This window comes from Pongo abelii, chromosome 9 (genome assembly GCF_028885655.2).
Source record: "Pongo abelii isolate AG06213 chromosome 9, NHGRI_mPonAbe1-v2.0_pri, whole genome shotgun sequence".
Classification (NCBI taxonomy): Eukaryota; Metazoa; Chordata; class Mammalia; order Primates; family Hominidae; genus Pongo; species Pongo abelii.
Window position 1 is genome coordinate 72,115,036 of NC_071994.2, and position 16,483 is coordinate 72,131,518.

At 35.4% G+C, this 16,483-nt stretch overlaps 1 protein-coding gene across 1 annotated transcript; it reads left to right on the forward strand.

The window, feature by feature from the left end:
• The first annotated feature begins 12,647 nt into the window (after positions 1-12,647).
• On the forward strand, positions 12,648-13,606 carry LOC100440002 (olfactory receptor 51V1). Its single transcript, XM_002822131.2, is given in 2 exon segments — positions 12,648-13,119; positions 13,122-13,606. Coding segments are annotated over 2 exon segments (957 nt in total).
• Positions 13,607-16,483: the final 2,877 nt, after the last annotated feature.

Below are 16,483 nucleotides of genomic sequence, written 5' to 3' on the forward strand. Positions count from 1 at the left end.
AGGAGTTGAAAGATCTCTACAATGAGAGTTACAAAACACTGCTCAAAGAACTCAGAGCTGATAGAAACAAATGGACAAACTTTCCATGCTCATGGATAAAAAGAATCAATATTGTTAAAATGGCCATACTGCCTAGAGCAATTTACAGTTTCAGTGCTATTCCTATCAAATTACCAGTGACATTCTTCACAGAACTAGAAAAATATATTTTAAAGTTCATATGGAACCAAAAAAAAAAGCCCAAATAGCCTAGGAAATCCTAATACTCACAGGTGGGAATTGAAAAATGAGAACACTTAGACACAGGGTGGGGAACATCACACACCGGGGCCTGTCGTGGGGTGGTAGGAGAGGGGAGGGATAACATTAGGAGATATACCTAATGTAAATGACGAGTTAACGAGTGCAGCACACCAACATGGCACATGTATACATATGTAACAAACCGCACAGGTACCGTAGGACTTAGAGTACAAAAAAAAAAAAAAAAAAAAGAAAGAAAAAAAGAACAAAGAGAACAAAAAAAAAAAAAAGAAAAAAAGAACAAAGCTGCCTAACTTCAAACCATACCACAGGGCTACAGTAACCAAAACAGCGTGGTACTGTTACAGAAAAGACACACAGACAAATGGAACAGAATAGAGAGCCCAGAAATAAGACCACATGCCTACAACCATCTGATCTTTGACAAAGCTGATAAAAACAAGCAATGGGGAAAAGACACCCTATTCAACAAGTGGTGTTGGGATAACTGACTAACCGTATGTAGAAGATTGAAACCAGACCCCGTTCTATATCATATACAAAAATAAACTCAAGATGGATTAAAGACTTAAATGCAAAACCCAAACTATAAAAATGCTGGAAAGCAACCTAGGCAATACCATTCAGGACATAAGCAGGGGCAAAAATTTCATGACAAAGATGCCAAGAGACATTGCAGAAAAAGCAAAAATTGACAAATAGGATCTAATTAAACTAAAAAGTTTCTGCACAGCGAAAGAAACTATCAACTGAGTAAACAAACAACCTATAGAATGGGAGAAAATTTTTGCAAACTATGCATCCAATAAAGGTCTAATATTCAGAATCTATAAGGAACTTAAATGAATCTACAAGAACAAAACAAACAATGCCACAAAAAATGGGTAAAGGACACGAACAGACAGTATTCAAAAGAAGACATAGATGTGGCCACCAAGCATATGAAAAAAGCTCCATGTCACTGATCGTTAGAGAAATGCCAATCAAAACCAAAATGAGATACTATCTCACATCACTTAAAATATCTATAATTAAATAGTCAAAAAATAACAGATGCGGGTAAGGTTGTGGAGAAAAGGGAATGCTTATACACCATTGGTGGTAATATAAATTAGTTCAACCATTGTAGAAAGCAGTGTGGCAATTCCCTAAAGACCTAAAAACAGAAATACCATTTAACCCAACAATCCTATTATTGAGTATATACCTAAAGGAAAATAAACCATTCTATCACAAAGACACATGCACACCTGTGTCCATTGCAGCATATTCACAATAGCAAAGACATAGAATCAACCTGAAGGACCATTAATGGTATACTGATAAAGAACATGTACATATACACCATGGAATACTATGTGGCCATAAAAAAGAATGAGATCATGTCCTTTGCAGGAACACGGATGGAGCCGGACACCATTATCCTTAACAAACTAATGTAAGAACAGAAAACCAAATACTACATGTTATCACTTATAAGTAGGAGCTAAATGATGAGAAAACATGCACACGTAATGGGAACAAAAGACACTGCAGCCTAATTGAGTTTGGAGGGTGGAAACACGGAGAAGAGCAGAAAAAGTAACTATTGAGTACTGGGAGATGAAATAATCTGTACGACAAACCCATGACATGTGTGTAGCTATGTAACAAACCACCATGAGTCTTTAGCAGTTCTTTCCTACCATTTTATTCTTCCTTGCTCCTTTTTCCACCTATTAGTCACATATCTTTTTATAGAGTTATAATCAGCTTGTTTTTAAGTCTATCAAAATGTTGTTTTATGCACATTATGAAAGTAATTTAATGATTCTCTGTCCTTCTTTGTGATTTGATTTTATGCAACAAGCATTTATTGTGTTCCTATATAGTAAATATAAAAACTGTATATATGTTGGAGGTAAAAAATAATGACAATGTAATTTTTGCCCTCAAAATAATGTGAGCAATTTAGTCCTATGGCTCCTATTTGTTAAAGACATTCAGTTACTTCTAACAACCTGAATTCTTAATTTCTTTCTTTCTTTCTCTCTTTTTTTTTCTTTTTGACAGGGTCTCGCTGTGTTGCCCAGGTTGGAATACAGTGGTACAATCTTTGCTCACTGCAATCTCGCCCTCCTTGGCTCAAGATATCCTTCCACCTCAGCCTCCCAAGCAGCTGGGACTACAGGCATGTACCACCATATTCGGCTACTTTTTAAAATTTTTTGTAGAGACAGGGTTTCTCCATGTTGCCCAAGCTGGTCTCCAACTCCTGAGCTCAAATGGTTCCCCCTCCAGCCTCGGCTTGGATTACAGGCGTGAGCCACTGTGCTTGGCCCAGACAACATGAACTGTTACTGTTATTTTCTAATCCTTAGAGGAACTCAAGTCCTATCTTGAAAACTAATTCAGAAGGTACTAACGAGATTAGGAAGTGCCCCAAGAGAGTGCATAGAGGAGAGGGTAGAAGTAAAGCTGGCTTTGCTTTGTTAGCGAAGGAATAAAATGCATTAGAGAGCCAACCTTCTCAGCCTCTGATAGGCCCTGAGCTGGGAGCTGCTAAGCCATCCTGCAGAGCAAGTGGGAGAAACAGAGGGCATTAGGTCAGACTTGGCAGATTCTGCTCCTTTTTCCCTTCCCTTTTCCCCATCCACTTGCTCATTCTGGATGGCAAGATTAGGCTTTATATTTCCCTACCATATTAGCTTGTGCACTTAAAGGAAGTTTAGATAGCCTTGACTCCATGGGGAAAAGGAAAAAGTACATTTAGTGGGGTGTGGGACTGTTGGGTTATTAGATGTCTTGCATTTTTCTCATTCTGTTCCAGTTGAGGCCAGCTTGCTTCCGACTAGAAGAATAACTGTTCTCTTTATACAATTCCTAGTCAAGTAGGGGCAAAAAGTATTTTCATTTATTATTGTTTTTCTGGGATGTAGCCAGGAGCAATTTAAACTTGCTGGAGTGCAATTTCTTCAACTACAAATGAGAACAATAGTAACAGGTCTAAGAACTAATTGTAATAATACAGAACTAAATGTAAATATACAAAGGATAAATTCAAAATCTGGGCACATGCAGGCTGCTATAAGAGAAAACATCTATCACATTATAGGTTGACCAAATGACATTAAATTATAGTGGGGAGGTAAATAGGTTGGCAGTGTGTATTAAAGTTGAACATATGCATATTTTATGACCTAGCAATTTACAGAATATATATACAAAAATGTATAAGAATCTTCATAGCAGCAATTTATATTATAGCCAAAAGGTAGAAGGGACTCAAATATCTATCAACTGTGGAGTCAATAAATACATTGTGGTATATACATAAAATAGAATGACATTCAGCAATGAAAAATCAACTACAGTCATACACTAGTATGAATGCAATTCACAAACATAATATTGAATAAAGTCAGACATAAGCAACACAGAATAATTCAATGTATACACACTTTTAAAAAAAGGGACATGAGTCAATCGTGATAAAAATGAATTATATCAGGATAATTATTAACTTTGGAGACAATGGAATGATAAAGAGTGAGCATATGTTTACTCTTTAATTTCCTATCTTATTAGTTGTTACATGAGTGTGTTCTCCTTCCAAAAGTTAATTCAGCTGTGCATGTATAATTTGTGTACTTTTATATATGCATGCTGTACTTAAAATATTAAAATAAAAACTAAATTTAGAAACTAAACAATGGAAAAAAGTCAGACCATTTCTTTGCATTTCAAGAAGTGCATACTAACTGAGATATTAACACATTCTTAAACGGCTTTAGTCAATTAGGCTTTAAATTTCACCACTATATAAACATTTGCACCTAAATCTAGGTAGACTGTCTTAACTTCATGAAGAAGAGGAAAGAAATAATGAAAAAAGGAAAATAACAGAAATACCTAGAGGAGGGAAATAAAAAGCCTAGGAAAGCAACATGAAAAGATGGTGCTCTCTGGTACATCCTGTGCTTCCTGAGATGTTGTTATTCGTCTTTTACACACACTGTCTTGGGATGGGCATTAAGGGGTTGTAGTTACTCAGCTAATAAGTAGCTGAGCTAAGATTCTTTCAATCCCAAAGTCAGCAGTGTCTTCACTACTTGGTACTATGTCAAGAAAGAGAAACTCCACTAAAAAGAACTTCATTGCTCTCTATTAGGGATACATTAACATTTTGTGACATGAAAAAAATGTTACAATAGCTCACTGGCCACCTCCACTTATATGACCTATGGACCTCTTAAACTCAGCAAGTTGAAAACATAGTAAATTATCCTCCATTTCTTTCAGTTTCCTCTAATGCTTCCAAACTTGATGAATGGTTCACTCAGATTTCCAAGACAAAATTTTGTCAATCATTTTTGCTTTTACTCTCCACTCTCTTCTATCCTTCATATATATTTAATAATCAATTTCTCACAACTAGAATTATTACCATAAATACTGATAGCTTTTGAGTGGCAGATAATGAGCTGTTTTTATATATTATCATCATACCAACAATATTTTTAAAAATTATGCAGCTAAGTGTTGAGCTAAAAATTATATACCTAATAAATGACAAAACCAAGATTTGAAACCAGTTCTCACTGACCAGAAGATCATTCTTTCAGCTAAGGAGCTAATTACTGAGTTCCTTCATAGTGTTTTTTTTCCTCTCAGGTATTCCCTGAAATATGCATTTTCTTGGTCCTACTCTACTCAAATTTCAAACCACTATTTTTTCATGCCCTTCAATAACTGCTAACCAGTTCTCTCTATTTTCCTATTTGTGTCTTGCAACATGGGATAATAGGTTCTGGCATGAGACAGCCTGGGCTCTACTCTCAGGTCCATAAGTTAATAGCTTTGTTTTGAGGATAAGTTACTTCTCTATGACTTACATTCCTCAACAATAAATAAAGAGCTATAATGGAATCTACTTTATAAATTTCTTATAATGAGTAAATTAACATAAATTCCTTAGAAAAATGACAAACCAAATAAGTTCCCAGTAAATAACTTTTTATCATGATGATCATGGTGATATTAATAATAAAACTAAAATTATAATTTTTTTCTTTACCCATAGCCACAGTCAGCTTCTCAAAGACAAATATGATTATGCCTCACCTTTTTATGATCTAATAGCTACTAATTTCTCCACGCTGATGTTTACCACAGAACCTGGACATAGGTGTTGCACACACTATGATCTCTAATAAATAAATAAAATAAATAAAACAGAAAAAAACGATACAAAGGGTCTGAAGGATTGAGTGAATATGTTATGTGCTACGGCACCAGTGGTCTTCCTGGGTATTACACACTTGCCCCATTCTAGGACAATGGTTCCTTCTGATTAGTTACCTTTTCCAGTCTGAGAGACATGCCTGGCTCTCACCTGATTTGTAATGCAATGGAGATGGAAACACTCTTATATCCAAAAGTACATAGCTCCGGTAGCTTAGATAATAAATCTTTGTCACCTCTAGAGAATTCTAAAAATCTACAGATTTAGAAATTCTAGGAATCTAAGAAATTACAATTTTAGATCTACTACAATTTCACAATATAACAATAACCAATAAACCGGACATTTTATTTACATAAATAAAAGATGGGTTTGTCACACAATTTAAAAATCTAGGGTCGAAAGCCACAGCAAAGGCAACCTCCTGGCACTATATCACGATAGATGAGACCTGCATAGAGAAAGCAAAGTGGTCATGGTAGTCACTGATTGCCTCAAATAATCCCTGTGGGGATGTCTACTCTTTTGTATTCCATCAGCTTTTTTCCCCAGTAACAACACATCCTAGCAATAATATCCTGATGAGTTTCTATAAAAAAAAAAACTCCCCCCTAAGATACAGTATCTTTGTGGTTGCATCCCCAGCCATCCCTCATTTGGTTGAGGTTAGAGTTTCAATGGGTGGGTTGAATTTTTCCCTAAACAAACTTGCCATGGTAAGATCAAGGCCAGCATTACTGTTCACACAAGGCACTGCGCTAAGATCCCCATCCTTGTGGCAATGGGAGGGCTCATAAGCAAGTCATGTCATGCAGAGGCCATTTCATCATCCCTTCTTGTCTTTGGGGACTTGGGTCTCTCCGGTTGTATAGGAGATTTGGGCAGGCATTTGAGTCCTTCACTGCTAGTCATTCTGGACTCTGTGGTGTACAATATCCATCTCTCCTGTGTTCTGAGATCAGAATGACATCTCTCGTAACCAGTTGTCTGGGCCCAGGCTCCATTATTAATACAGTGATGATCTCCTCTGTTGGGGATGAAGTAGGCAAATTTGAGGCACTAATTTACTTCTCCTCACATTCTTTTCTTGAACAGAAAGACAGAACTGGAAATTAATACTAGTATATCAATTCAAAATTTTAGTTTTAATAACATTTAATCAAACAAATAATTATGGTAATGTGAATTTCAATAAATAAATTTTAGTTCTAATGTAAGTGTAACTCTGTAATATTCATAATTTTTCTGAAGGCTTTACTAATTTGATATGGCATTACTTTTTTATTGCTGCCAAAACTATTCTTATTCCACTATGTGGTGATGAGAAAGTGAGAGATGTTCTGGAGATGGTGATTAGAGATAGCTTTGCTGAAGCCATAGTAACCCCTTGGAGAAAAATTGGACCTGGAGTCTAGCAGCCTAGGTATGGGTACTCGATTTCTTAGAGAGTCTTTACAATTTCCTTTATCGTAAAAATAACGGTATTCAAGTAGAATTCTAGAATTTACAGACGATAACTTAAAATATGTGTAATAGTTTAATTATCCTCATAAATTTAACTGTTCATTTAAATATATTTAAGGATGAATTTTTTAAAAAGTCGATTTCATAAAAACAGGGAATAGAAAGATGGTTCCGTAGGCTGATTGAGAGTGTAGAGGAGAGACGGGAAGGGAAAGAAGTTGATCTTCAGTTAGACTAGAGAAATCAGTTTTAGTGATCTCTCACACTGCATAGTGAACACAGTTAATAATATATTATGTATTTAAATTAAAAATTGCTAAAAAATAAATATTTTATGTTCTCACCGCAAAAAAAGTTGGAAGGTGATTCATATGCTAATTAGCTTGATAGACTCTCTCTACAATGTATACATAGATCAAACATTGCATTGTATCCCATAACATATTATATATATTATATATTTATAATATATATTATTATTGTATCCCATTAATACACTTATTTGCCAATTAAATAAAAAATAATGTTTTTAAAATATAAATTTATTTGTAACCCCCTTTTACTTTTCTGCTTCGTTTTCTTCTTTCATTCAGTGTTTACCAGTTTCTTACAGTTAATTTTATTTTAAGCTGTCTCACATTTTCTGAAGAAAAGGGAACATATTAAAGCCAACAAAACAAATACATTATCTTGCATGAGATGATTTATGTCATGGTACAATCAAATGGTATAAATCTTATAAAAACTTCTCAAATAGTTAGATGACTACAGTTAAACAGATGGACCATGTCATATATTTTTTATAATGCTTCTAAGGTATGGCTAATTTTTAAAAAATATTTTAGTAACAATGGGAATATTACTTATAGAAATCTTATAAAATATATGATAAAATATGTAATAAAGTCTGGATAAATGTGTATATACATAATATATATTTATTATATAATATATATAATATATAATGTATATTTATATATTACATGCATAATATATAATAGTAAATATAATACATTTTATATATTATATATTAAAATATAATGTAATATATTATTAAATATATACAATAATAATTTATTACATTTTATGCTCATATAATATATAATAAATATATAGTATACAATAAATATATAATATATATTTGTATCTATATATGTTTTTAAAGTCATTCCTCTAATTAGGTCATAACCATTCAGGTAAACTGGCAATTTAAGCCTACTTCAGGTTTGTGGTAAATAGATTCTCTCTGAACTAGCATATTCAGAATCATTAAACAGTCAGTTCTTTGGACAAGTCTTATAGAATGTTCTTATCTCTTCAGCCATCCCAAGACTCTTGAGGGCCTGACCTCGCTTACACTAAAGCAGATCTGCCTTATGAGTCACTGAAGTAGGGAGGGAAGAAAGTTTGATGAACTACTTCTGACCCCTAGTGGTGTCCAGGAAAAGACCATTAAAGGAATGACCTTTAAAGGATGGACATACAATTTTTTTGTCCAAGGCAGGACATGTGTGGGTGTCTTTCAGTAATTATGTTCTAAGAACAGCAAAAATTCCACTGCCTTGGCAAATAGGAATGTTTTAGTTCTATATAATTATAAAGAAACTGTCTTTTAAACACAATATACTTTCTCTATGTCTTTGGAACAATGACTATTGGTCATTACCCTATTTTAAAGTAAGCAAGTAATCACACAGGGAATTATTCTGAAAAGACAGAAAAAAAAAACCCAAGAGATTTCTGCACATGTAGGTCAGTTTTAATCAGAGGGCATCAGAAAAGACTCCTGAAAGAATGACCTGGTTATTATAATCACAGACTGTCTTTCCAAGTCAACATTCCAGACAGTGCTCAGAGGGGATACGAAAACCCTTTTATTTCTCCAGACTCAAATTCACTGCTATTTGTCTTCTCTATTTATTTTATTCTAGGCATTGTTCTGGTTGCTGGGAACTCAGACAGAGATACCATACACTGACTCTCAGATAGCATAACACAACATGATGTCTTGGAAAACTGTAAATCTTTTTGTTTTTTAAATACAGGTGGAGCATCTGGCACACCTGACATATCGACCTTGTTTTTCTTTAAATCTTCATTTATTTACCTCATCAAAACTATGCTCTTTCACCCTACCTCTCAAAACATATCTAAAAAAATCCTCCAACATGTATTTTGCTCTTGTAATCCCAAAAGGCTGATAGTCTCTATGGTGGCAACATGGATAATACTGTTCCCCATCTAGATTGTCTCATTTCTTCTGTAGCTAGTCTGAAGAAGCCTGGATGAAAGTAGATTTTTAACCTTTGTAGCTAGTCTGAAGCCTTTGTAGTCAGTCTGAAGAAACCTGCATGAAAGTAGGTTTTTGTTTTTTTTCCTTTGGGACAGAGTCTTGCTCTGTCGCCCAGACTGGAGTGCAATGGCACGATCTCGGCTCACTGCAACCTCCACCTCCCGGGTTCAAGCAATTCTCCTGCCTCAGTCTCCCAGGTAACTGGGATTACAGGAGCATACCGCCATGACCAGCTAATTATTTTTGTGTTTTAGTAGAGACAGGGTTTCACCGTTTTGCCCGGGCTGGTCTCCAATTCCTGAGCTCAGCCAATCAACCTGCCTTGGCTTCCCAAAGTGCTAGGATTACAGGCGTGAGCCACCAAGCCTGGCTGAAAGTAGATACTTTTAACACATACCTACATTCACAGAATATTAAATCTTTTGTGATCAATCCCAGATCCTTGACTGTATGTCTGAGTCAGGCTGGAAATGAGAGAAATCATGTTTGAAATTGGAGTGTTGTATTCAAGGTTAGCAAGATCCCTGGAGCAGCATCTGTTTTATAAACCATTCAAACTTGGTATATGATGACTCAATTGGTGCTCCAAGGTCAGAAAAGACCAAGTGTACACAGATGATTTTACACACATTTTGATAGGAGTGTTCATATTCATATTATCTTTATATCTCTGTGATTGTATAGCTCTTATTTCATAGAATAATTAATTAATTAAAAATTATTTGACAAGTGCCCATTCTATGCTAACCCTTATTTTTCATATTCTTGAGCAAAATGCAGATATGGTTCCTAATCTTCTACAGTCTCTAATGAATCTAATGGAAATTCAGTGTATAATAAGTGGTATAAATATAAACTAGCATACTGTGATGAGAGTAAGTTAGTTAACGGGGTTGAAGAAATGAGATAATCTAGATGGGGAGCAGTATTAGAAAAATCCCCCTGAGGAAGTAGTCATTTTAACTCAAAAGTTAATGGTGAAAGGAATTGCTGTGCAAATACTTGGAGTAGATAATTCGGAGCACAGAGAAGACCATGGGCAAAGATCCTGAGACATGCATGTACTTAGCTTATTTTGAGGAAGCTAAAGATACCTAAATATTAAGGAGTGTAGGCAGTAGTGGTCTAAAGATGTAATAGAAGAGGCAGGTGAGCCACGTTATACAAGGCTTTTTGACTGTGATAAAGAATTTGTATTTTACATTAAGAGCAATGGGTAAGTGACCATCAAAGTGTTTTTTCAACAAAGGCTCGTGTGATTTAGTAGATGTTTGTAGAAAAGCAATTTGGTTTCCCTGGAGGTAATACATTTTTTAGAGGACAAACAGATAAATCATGATATTAGCTAGTAATAATATTAAATTATTATTAATTTAATAAATTATCATAGTAGCCAGGGAAACAATGATATTATAAACCAAGACGGGCAATGTGTAAAAGTGGGCATATCCGGGATGTGTTTCTGGTGGAAATGGTAGAAATTGATGAAAGATTTGACGGAGAGAGGAAAGGGAAGGAAAGAGAGAAATAAAAAATTTTAAAAATGACTCAAGACTTGTCTTATGCAATTATGTTATTGGTGGAGTCACTTTATGATATTAGGAGAAAAGGGACAGAAAATAGATTTTGGGGGGAAAATCAAGTACTTTATTGGCATCATTCTTATTTTAAGATTAAGCACTCAGATGAATATATCAAATAGGCAGTTGTATTCATAAATTTGAGCTCTCAGAAGTGGTCAGGAATTAGAGGTGCAAATGTTAGTCTCAAATAGTAAGAAAAAGTTGACATAGTCTGCACATTAAGGAACTGAGAATTTAGTTTGTAACAGACATTAGTTAAATATTTAGTTTAAATATTAAATATTTAGCTAATAAATACAAAATTATAAGTTTTATTTAAAATTGAAACGTGATACCAAAATAATAGATATATGGATAAATTTGTCTTAAGTAACTTCTTGAAAAGGGATTGTTGAGTTGCAAGATCATTTTAAAAAGGGTAGGAAGAAATTGAGGAAAAGATGATGAATAATTTAGGCAGACAGAACATTTCGAGAAAAATTTTACGAAAGAAGAGAAATTCGATTTAGAGAAATGAAAGAAGATATGTATTCAAAAGACTGAAAAATCCTCTGCAAGAAACAAACTTCAAGCATTCTATGGAGAAAAAAGTATTAAAAATAGTGAGCTAAGTTATTCAATGCTGAGGAGTCAGGGCAAGAAAAACAATGGTTAGACTGCTAGAAGACGTCAGTGTAGTATAGAGAGTACATTGAGAAGAAAGTCTGTGGAACTGTGTTGTAAGGCTAGTAAGACAAAGCTGAAAAGTAGGACATAAAGGGCAGCCCAAATCTGAAGTTACTTTAACATCTCGAAGTTACTCAATCAAACGTGAAAGTATGGACTTTTGAACATCTGTTTACATTATTAGAGCTTTAAAAAAAACTTATGATGATTCTCAGGTCTGGAACTTAAAGCAGGCAAACAATGTAAAGAAGCAGCCAATTGATTCTGCTACCATGAGGCTTTTGAAATTATAAGCTTGGTTGTTTGAGCCTGGCTTTGTGATCTGTAGAATTGCAGGTTCTAAGAAAGAAAACACAATTGGCCAATACATTCAATAAATGTATATTGAATAAATACTTAAGCGGCTCCTTAACTGAATAAATAAAGGAATGGGAAGCACTGAGCTGCTATCAAAGGCTCAGTGTCTTCAATCTAATTCTCTACATCACAAAGGCACAAATGAGTTGAACATCTCAAGAGGCCAGAGCTCCAGTGAGAAATCATTTACCCAAGGTCTCATGCATAAACATTCCTCTCTGCTTATCACCAGCGAAGAAAAAGTAATTGCTGGTTATGTCATCTGGAGGGGGAGAAAACAGGAGTATCTTCATTAAATACTATTTGGAGAAAAAATATACTTGGAGATGGCACAAAATGGAAAATGATGGAAAAGTGACTATTTAATGGACTTATGATATTTAAAGCCCAAAGATTACTCTTCACTTCGAATGTTTAATGAATTAGAGAGAAGAAAATAATTTTTCGAGAACCTCGGCTCTTTACTGGTATAAAATTTTTACCACTATCCTTGGGAAAATGTCTAAGCAACATTTTTTTTTAAAACTAGCCTTCTCCTTTTACTAATCTCTTCCTTATGTGTTTTTACATATGGCTTCTAAGAGTATGTTCAAATCCAGACAGTGAAAAAATAATGACTTTTAAATGACATCAAAAGAAGACCATTTTCTCAAAGGCAATGGATACTATGCCTCAAAGAAACAGAATTTCTCAGCTATTTTGTTTAAGTCAGTAATTTTTAAGGTATTTCGTTTACTTAGAAATTTCATTGTATTCAGCTGAAATTGAAACATTTCCTTTGAAAAAATACTCTTACATGTATCTCAGTTCCAGAATGATTACTTCAGTAAGCCCTAGCACGAATTCTTCCTTTCTTCTCACTGGATTTTCTGGCCTGGAGCAGCAATACCCCTGGTTCTCCATCCCCTTCTCCTCTATCTATGCCATGGTGCTTTTGGGCAATTGCATGGTTCTCCATGTGATATGGACTGAGCCAAGCCTGCACCAGCCCATGTTTTACTTCCTGTCCATGCTGGCCCTCACTGACCTGTGCATGGGGCTGTCCACTGCGTACACAGTGCTGGGGATCCTGTGGGGGATCATTCGAGAGATCAGCTTGGATTCCTGCATTGCCCAGTCCTATTTCATCCATGGTCTGTCCTTCATGGAGTCCTCTGTCCTCCTTGCTATGGCCTTTGACCGGTACATTGCAATTTGCAATCCACTGCGTTATTCCTCCATCCTGACTAATTCCAGAATTATCAAAACTGGGCTCACTATAATAGGTAGGAGTTTTTCTTTATTACACCCCCCATCATCCATCTGAAATTTTTTAATTACTGTCATTTCCACATCCTTTCTCACTCTTTCTGCCTGCACCAGGATCTTCTCCACTTAGCCTGTTCAGACATCCGATTCAATAGTTACTATGCCCTGATGCTGGTTTTTTGCATACTGTTGTTGGATGCTGTACTCATCCTTTTCTCCTACATCCTGATTCTTAAGTCAGTCCTGGCAGTTGCCTCTCAGGAAGAGCGGCATAAATTATTTCAGACCTGCATCTCCCACATCTGTGCTGTCCTTGTGTTCTACATCCCTATCATTAGCCTCACAATGGTGCACCGTTTTGGCAAGCATCTTTCCCCTGTGGCCCACGTTCTCATTGGTAACATCTACATCCTTTTCCCACCTTTAATGAATCCCATCATTTACAGTGTCAAGACCCAACAGATTCATACCAGAATGCTTAGACTCTGTTCTCAGAAAAGATATTGAGAGAGATTGATATTTATTGCCTAAAAAAAGAAAGAAAAGCAGCAACAATAATAAAAAAAAATCAGTGCCACAAAAAGAAAAAATTATTAAAATTAGAGATTTACTCTGAGTCCATGATAAATGACTTTAAAAATATTTAAATATAGTCAGAGAATCAATAAACACATTCCATTGTGTCAACCTGGACACATGTAGGTCACTCTATCAGTCTGACCATATTTAAGAAAGAGGAAAAAATTGTTTATTTGCCTCAAATGTACTTTTGAGCATTTCCTCTGCTGTAAAACAAAGCTGGATTAAAAGCCTAGGTTTTCAAGTTTCAAAGTAGATAACTTGAAGTTTCTTTCATTCTCTGAGGTTTACTTAATTAACCTTCAAAATGGAGAATATAGCCAACTCATAGGAATGTTGTGATAACTGTATGGACCAGAATTGTCCAAGGGAACTTTTCTAAACTGATGGCGATGTTCTGTGAAATACCATAAAACAACTGAAGTGAAATATATGGCTCTTGTGCTTTTGAAATGATGGTAGTGTAATTGAACAACTGCATTTACAATTTCAGTTACTTTAAGTTAATTTATATTTAAATGTTTAATGTCCTTGTATTAGACAGTTCAGTTCAGCAGCCACTGTATTGGACAGGGAAGCCATAGTTTATAAAGAAGACACAAAGAAATATGACTTTGGATTCAACTTCTACCATGTCTAATTTAAATTAGAATCTTTATTTTTTAGATTTTATATGTGGACTCCACTGCTACAAGGCTGGAAGTAGATTTTGCTCTGGATCTTTTCCTTTTATATCTAAGTGGGGGATCTTCTGAACAGATGAGACTGTCCGCTAATGACTTATCTGAGTTTAAAAGAAAAAAGATAAAAGAACATAAAGGGGTTCTCTTCTAAGTAAGCTAGTGCAGCTTTCCAAAGAAGGAAAGAAAGGAAGGAAATCAGGTACAGAACTATGCATGGATAAAAGGAAAATAATTGTTTTAATTTTCCTATATTCTATTAGGTATCTAAGGAGGTGTTAAAATTGGACAAATTGATGCATAAGAGTCATTTTACACCAAAAAGCATATTTCTTTTTATTTTTAGATATCAACTGAAACTTAACTAGATTTGTCTTCCTGTAGTTATGCCTTCCTTTCCTTTCCCTTTGGACTTCATTCAATAACATAGCCTCTGTCTACTTATTTGACTCAGAGGGAAACAAAAATACAGGGTTTGGTTTCTAATAGCTTAAACCTCAAAGTGAGGAAATTGTTTCTGGACAGAGTAAAGTATCTGGTTAGAAAGATAAGTGTAAAATTATTCCTAGAACAATAAATTAGGTCTTCTGGGTTACAGTATAAGGTTAATTTGAAGGATAAAGGAGTGAATTTCCTGATGTCAAAGAGGATCTAGTGCATCTTCTGGTATAGCTGTCAGAGCTGAAAACTGTGAGGCAGGTTCTAGAGGCGAAAATGTCAATTATATATTTTACTACATAATCATAGTAGCTGCCGAGGTGGGCAGATCACGAGGTCAGGAGATCGAGACCATCCTGGCCAACAATGGTGAAACCCCGTCTCTACTAAAAAAAACACAAAAAATTAGCCAGGCATGGTGGCGGGCACCTGTAGTCCCAGCTACTCGGGAGGCTGAGGCAGGAGAATGGCGTGAACCTAGGAGGTGGAGCTTGCAGTGAGTTGAGATCACGCCACTGCACTCCAGCCTGGGTGACAGAGCAAGACTCTGTCTCAAAAAAAAAAAAAAAAAGAAAAGTTAATATGAATGTCAGGTGGTAGTACTGCTCCAGGTTCCCTAATGATAATAAATGTCTGCACAGTCCCTCCTGGCAGACTGGAATGTGGCCAATCTGACAAGATTCCTATGTCCCAGTTTTATAATTAAAAGAGAAGTTAGCTGCTGAATCTGTAGAAGTCATGTGAATGTCTCATAGATTTCTCAATGGCCAAAGAAGCTTCCCTCTAATGCTTTGAATGTGAATAAGCATCCACCTCCCATACACCAGAGAGCTGACACAACACTGGGGAAGCAGAGAATTCTTCAATAACTGACAATATGTTTCCCACCAGCCACTCATAGGGAAGCATCGGAATGAATTTATATTTATTATTTGAACAATATTACATGTCTGACACAACTGAGTTGTTGGTTTGAGAGTTATGTTTAACAGGGAGAGTAGGAAGGCTCATCTGAAGACTTCATACTATGAATGTTTGTGCTTCAGATTAAGCAACCTATAGAATGTGAACCAAAATAGTTTGAAATAATGGCCGTGACAAAACAGGTGATAAAAAATACCTGAGTATCCTCAGAAATCATTGCTTATTTTAGAGCTATATAATTGTACTATGATGATAAGATTTATGAAGAACTTCAGAATCTTTACAATTCAGCCAAAGGGAGGAAAATCAGTAAAAAACAAACAAACAAAAAAGCCAATGAAAGTAAACTTTATATGATTACTGGGCTTTATACAGAAAGAAACAGGTTTAGAACACTAGTAGTTTAGATTGTTTGTTTTGCAAAGGCCTCTATCTGGAAGCAATTACTTAAAAAATAACTAAACCTCTCCTGAGGAAGAAAAGGCAATTTCAGAGACATCAGCCCAGGTCCTGGAAGGAAGAGCAGACGGAGACATCACAGGTGTTTAAAACACTGTCTGTTTTAAAAAGCTACATAGTAGCCAGGTGGAGACATTTTTCCATATATCTCAAAAAGCCAGCTTCTAAGGAAATTTGTTTTCCATGAATTAGGCAACAACAGCTGAAACTGTTGTTGATGTCGTAGCCTGCAGAGCCAGTGAGAAGCAGTTACCAGGTTTCTTTGTAAGGCCTGCAAGGCTACTATCCAGCGTCACTGAGAAAA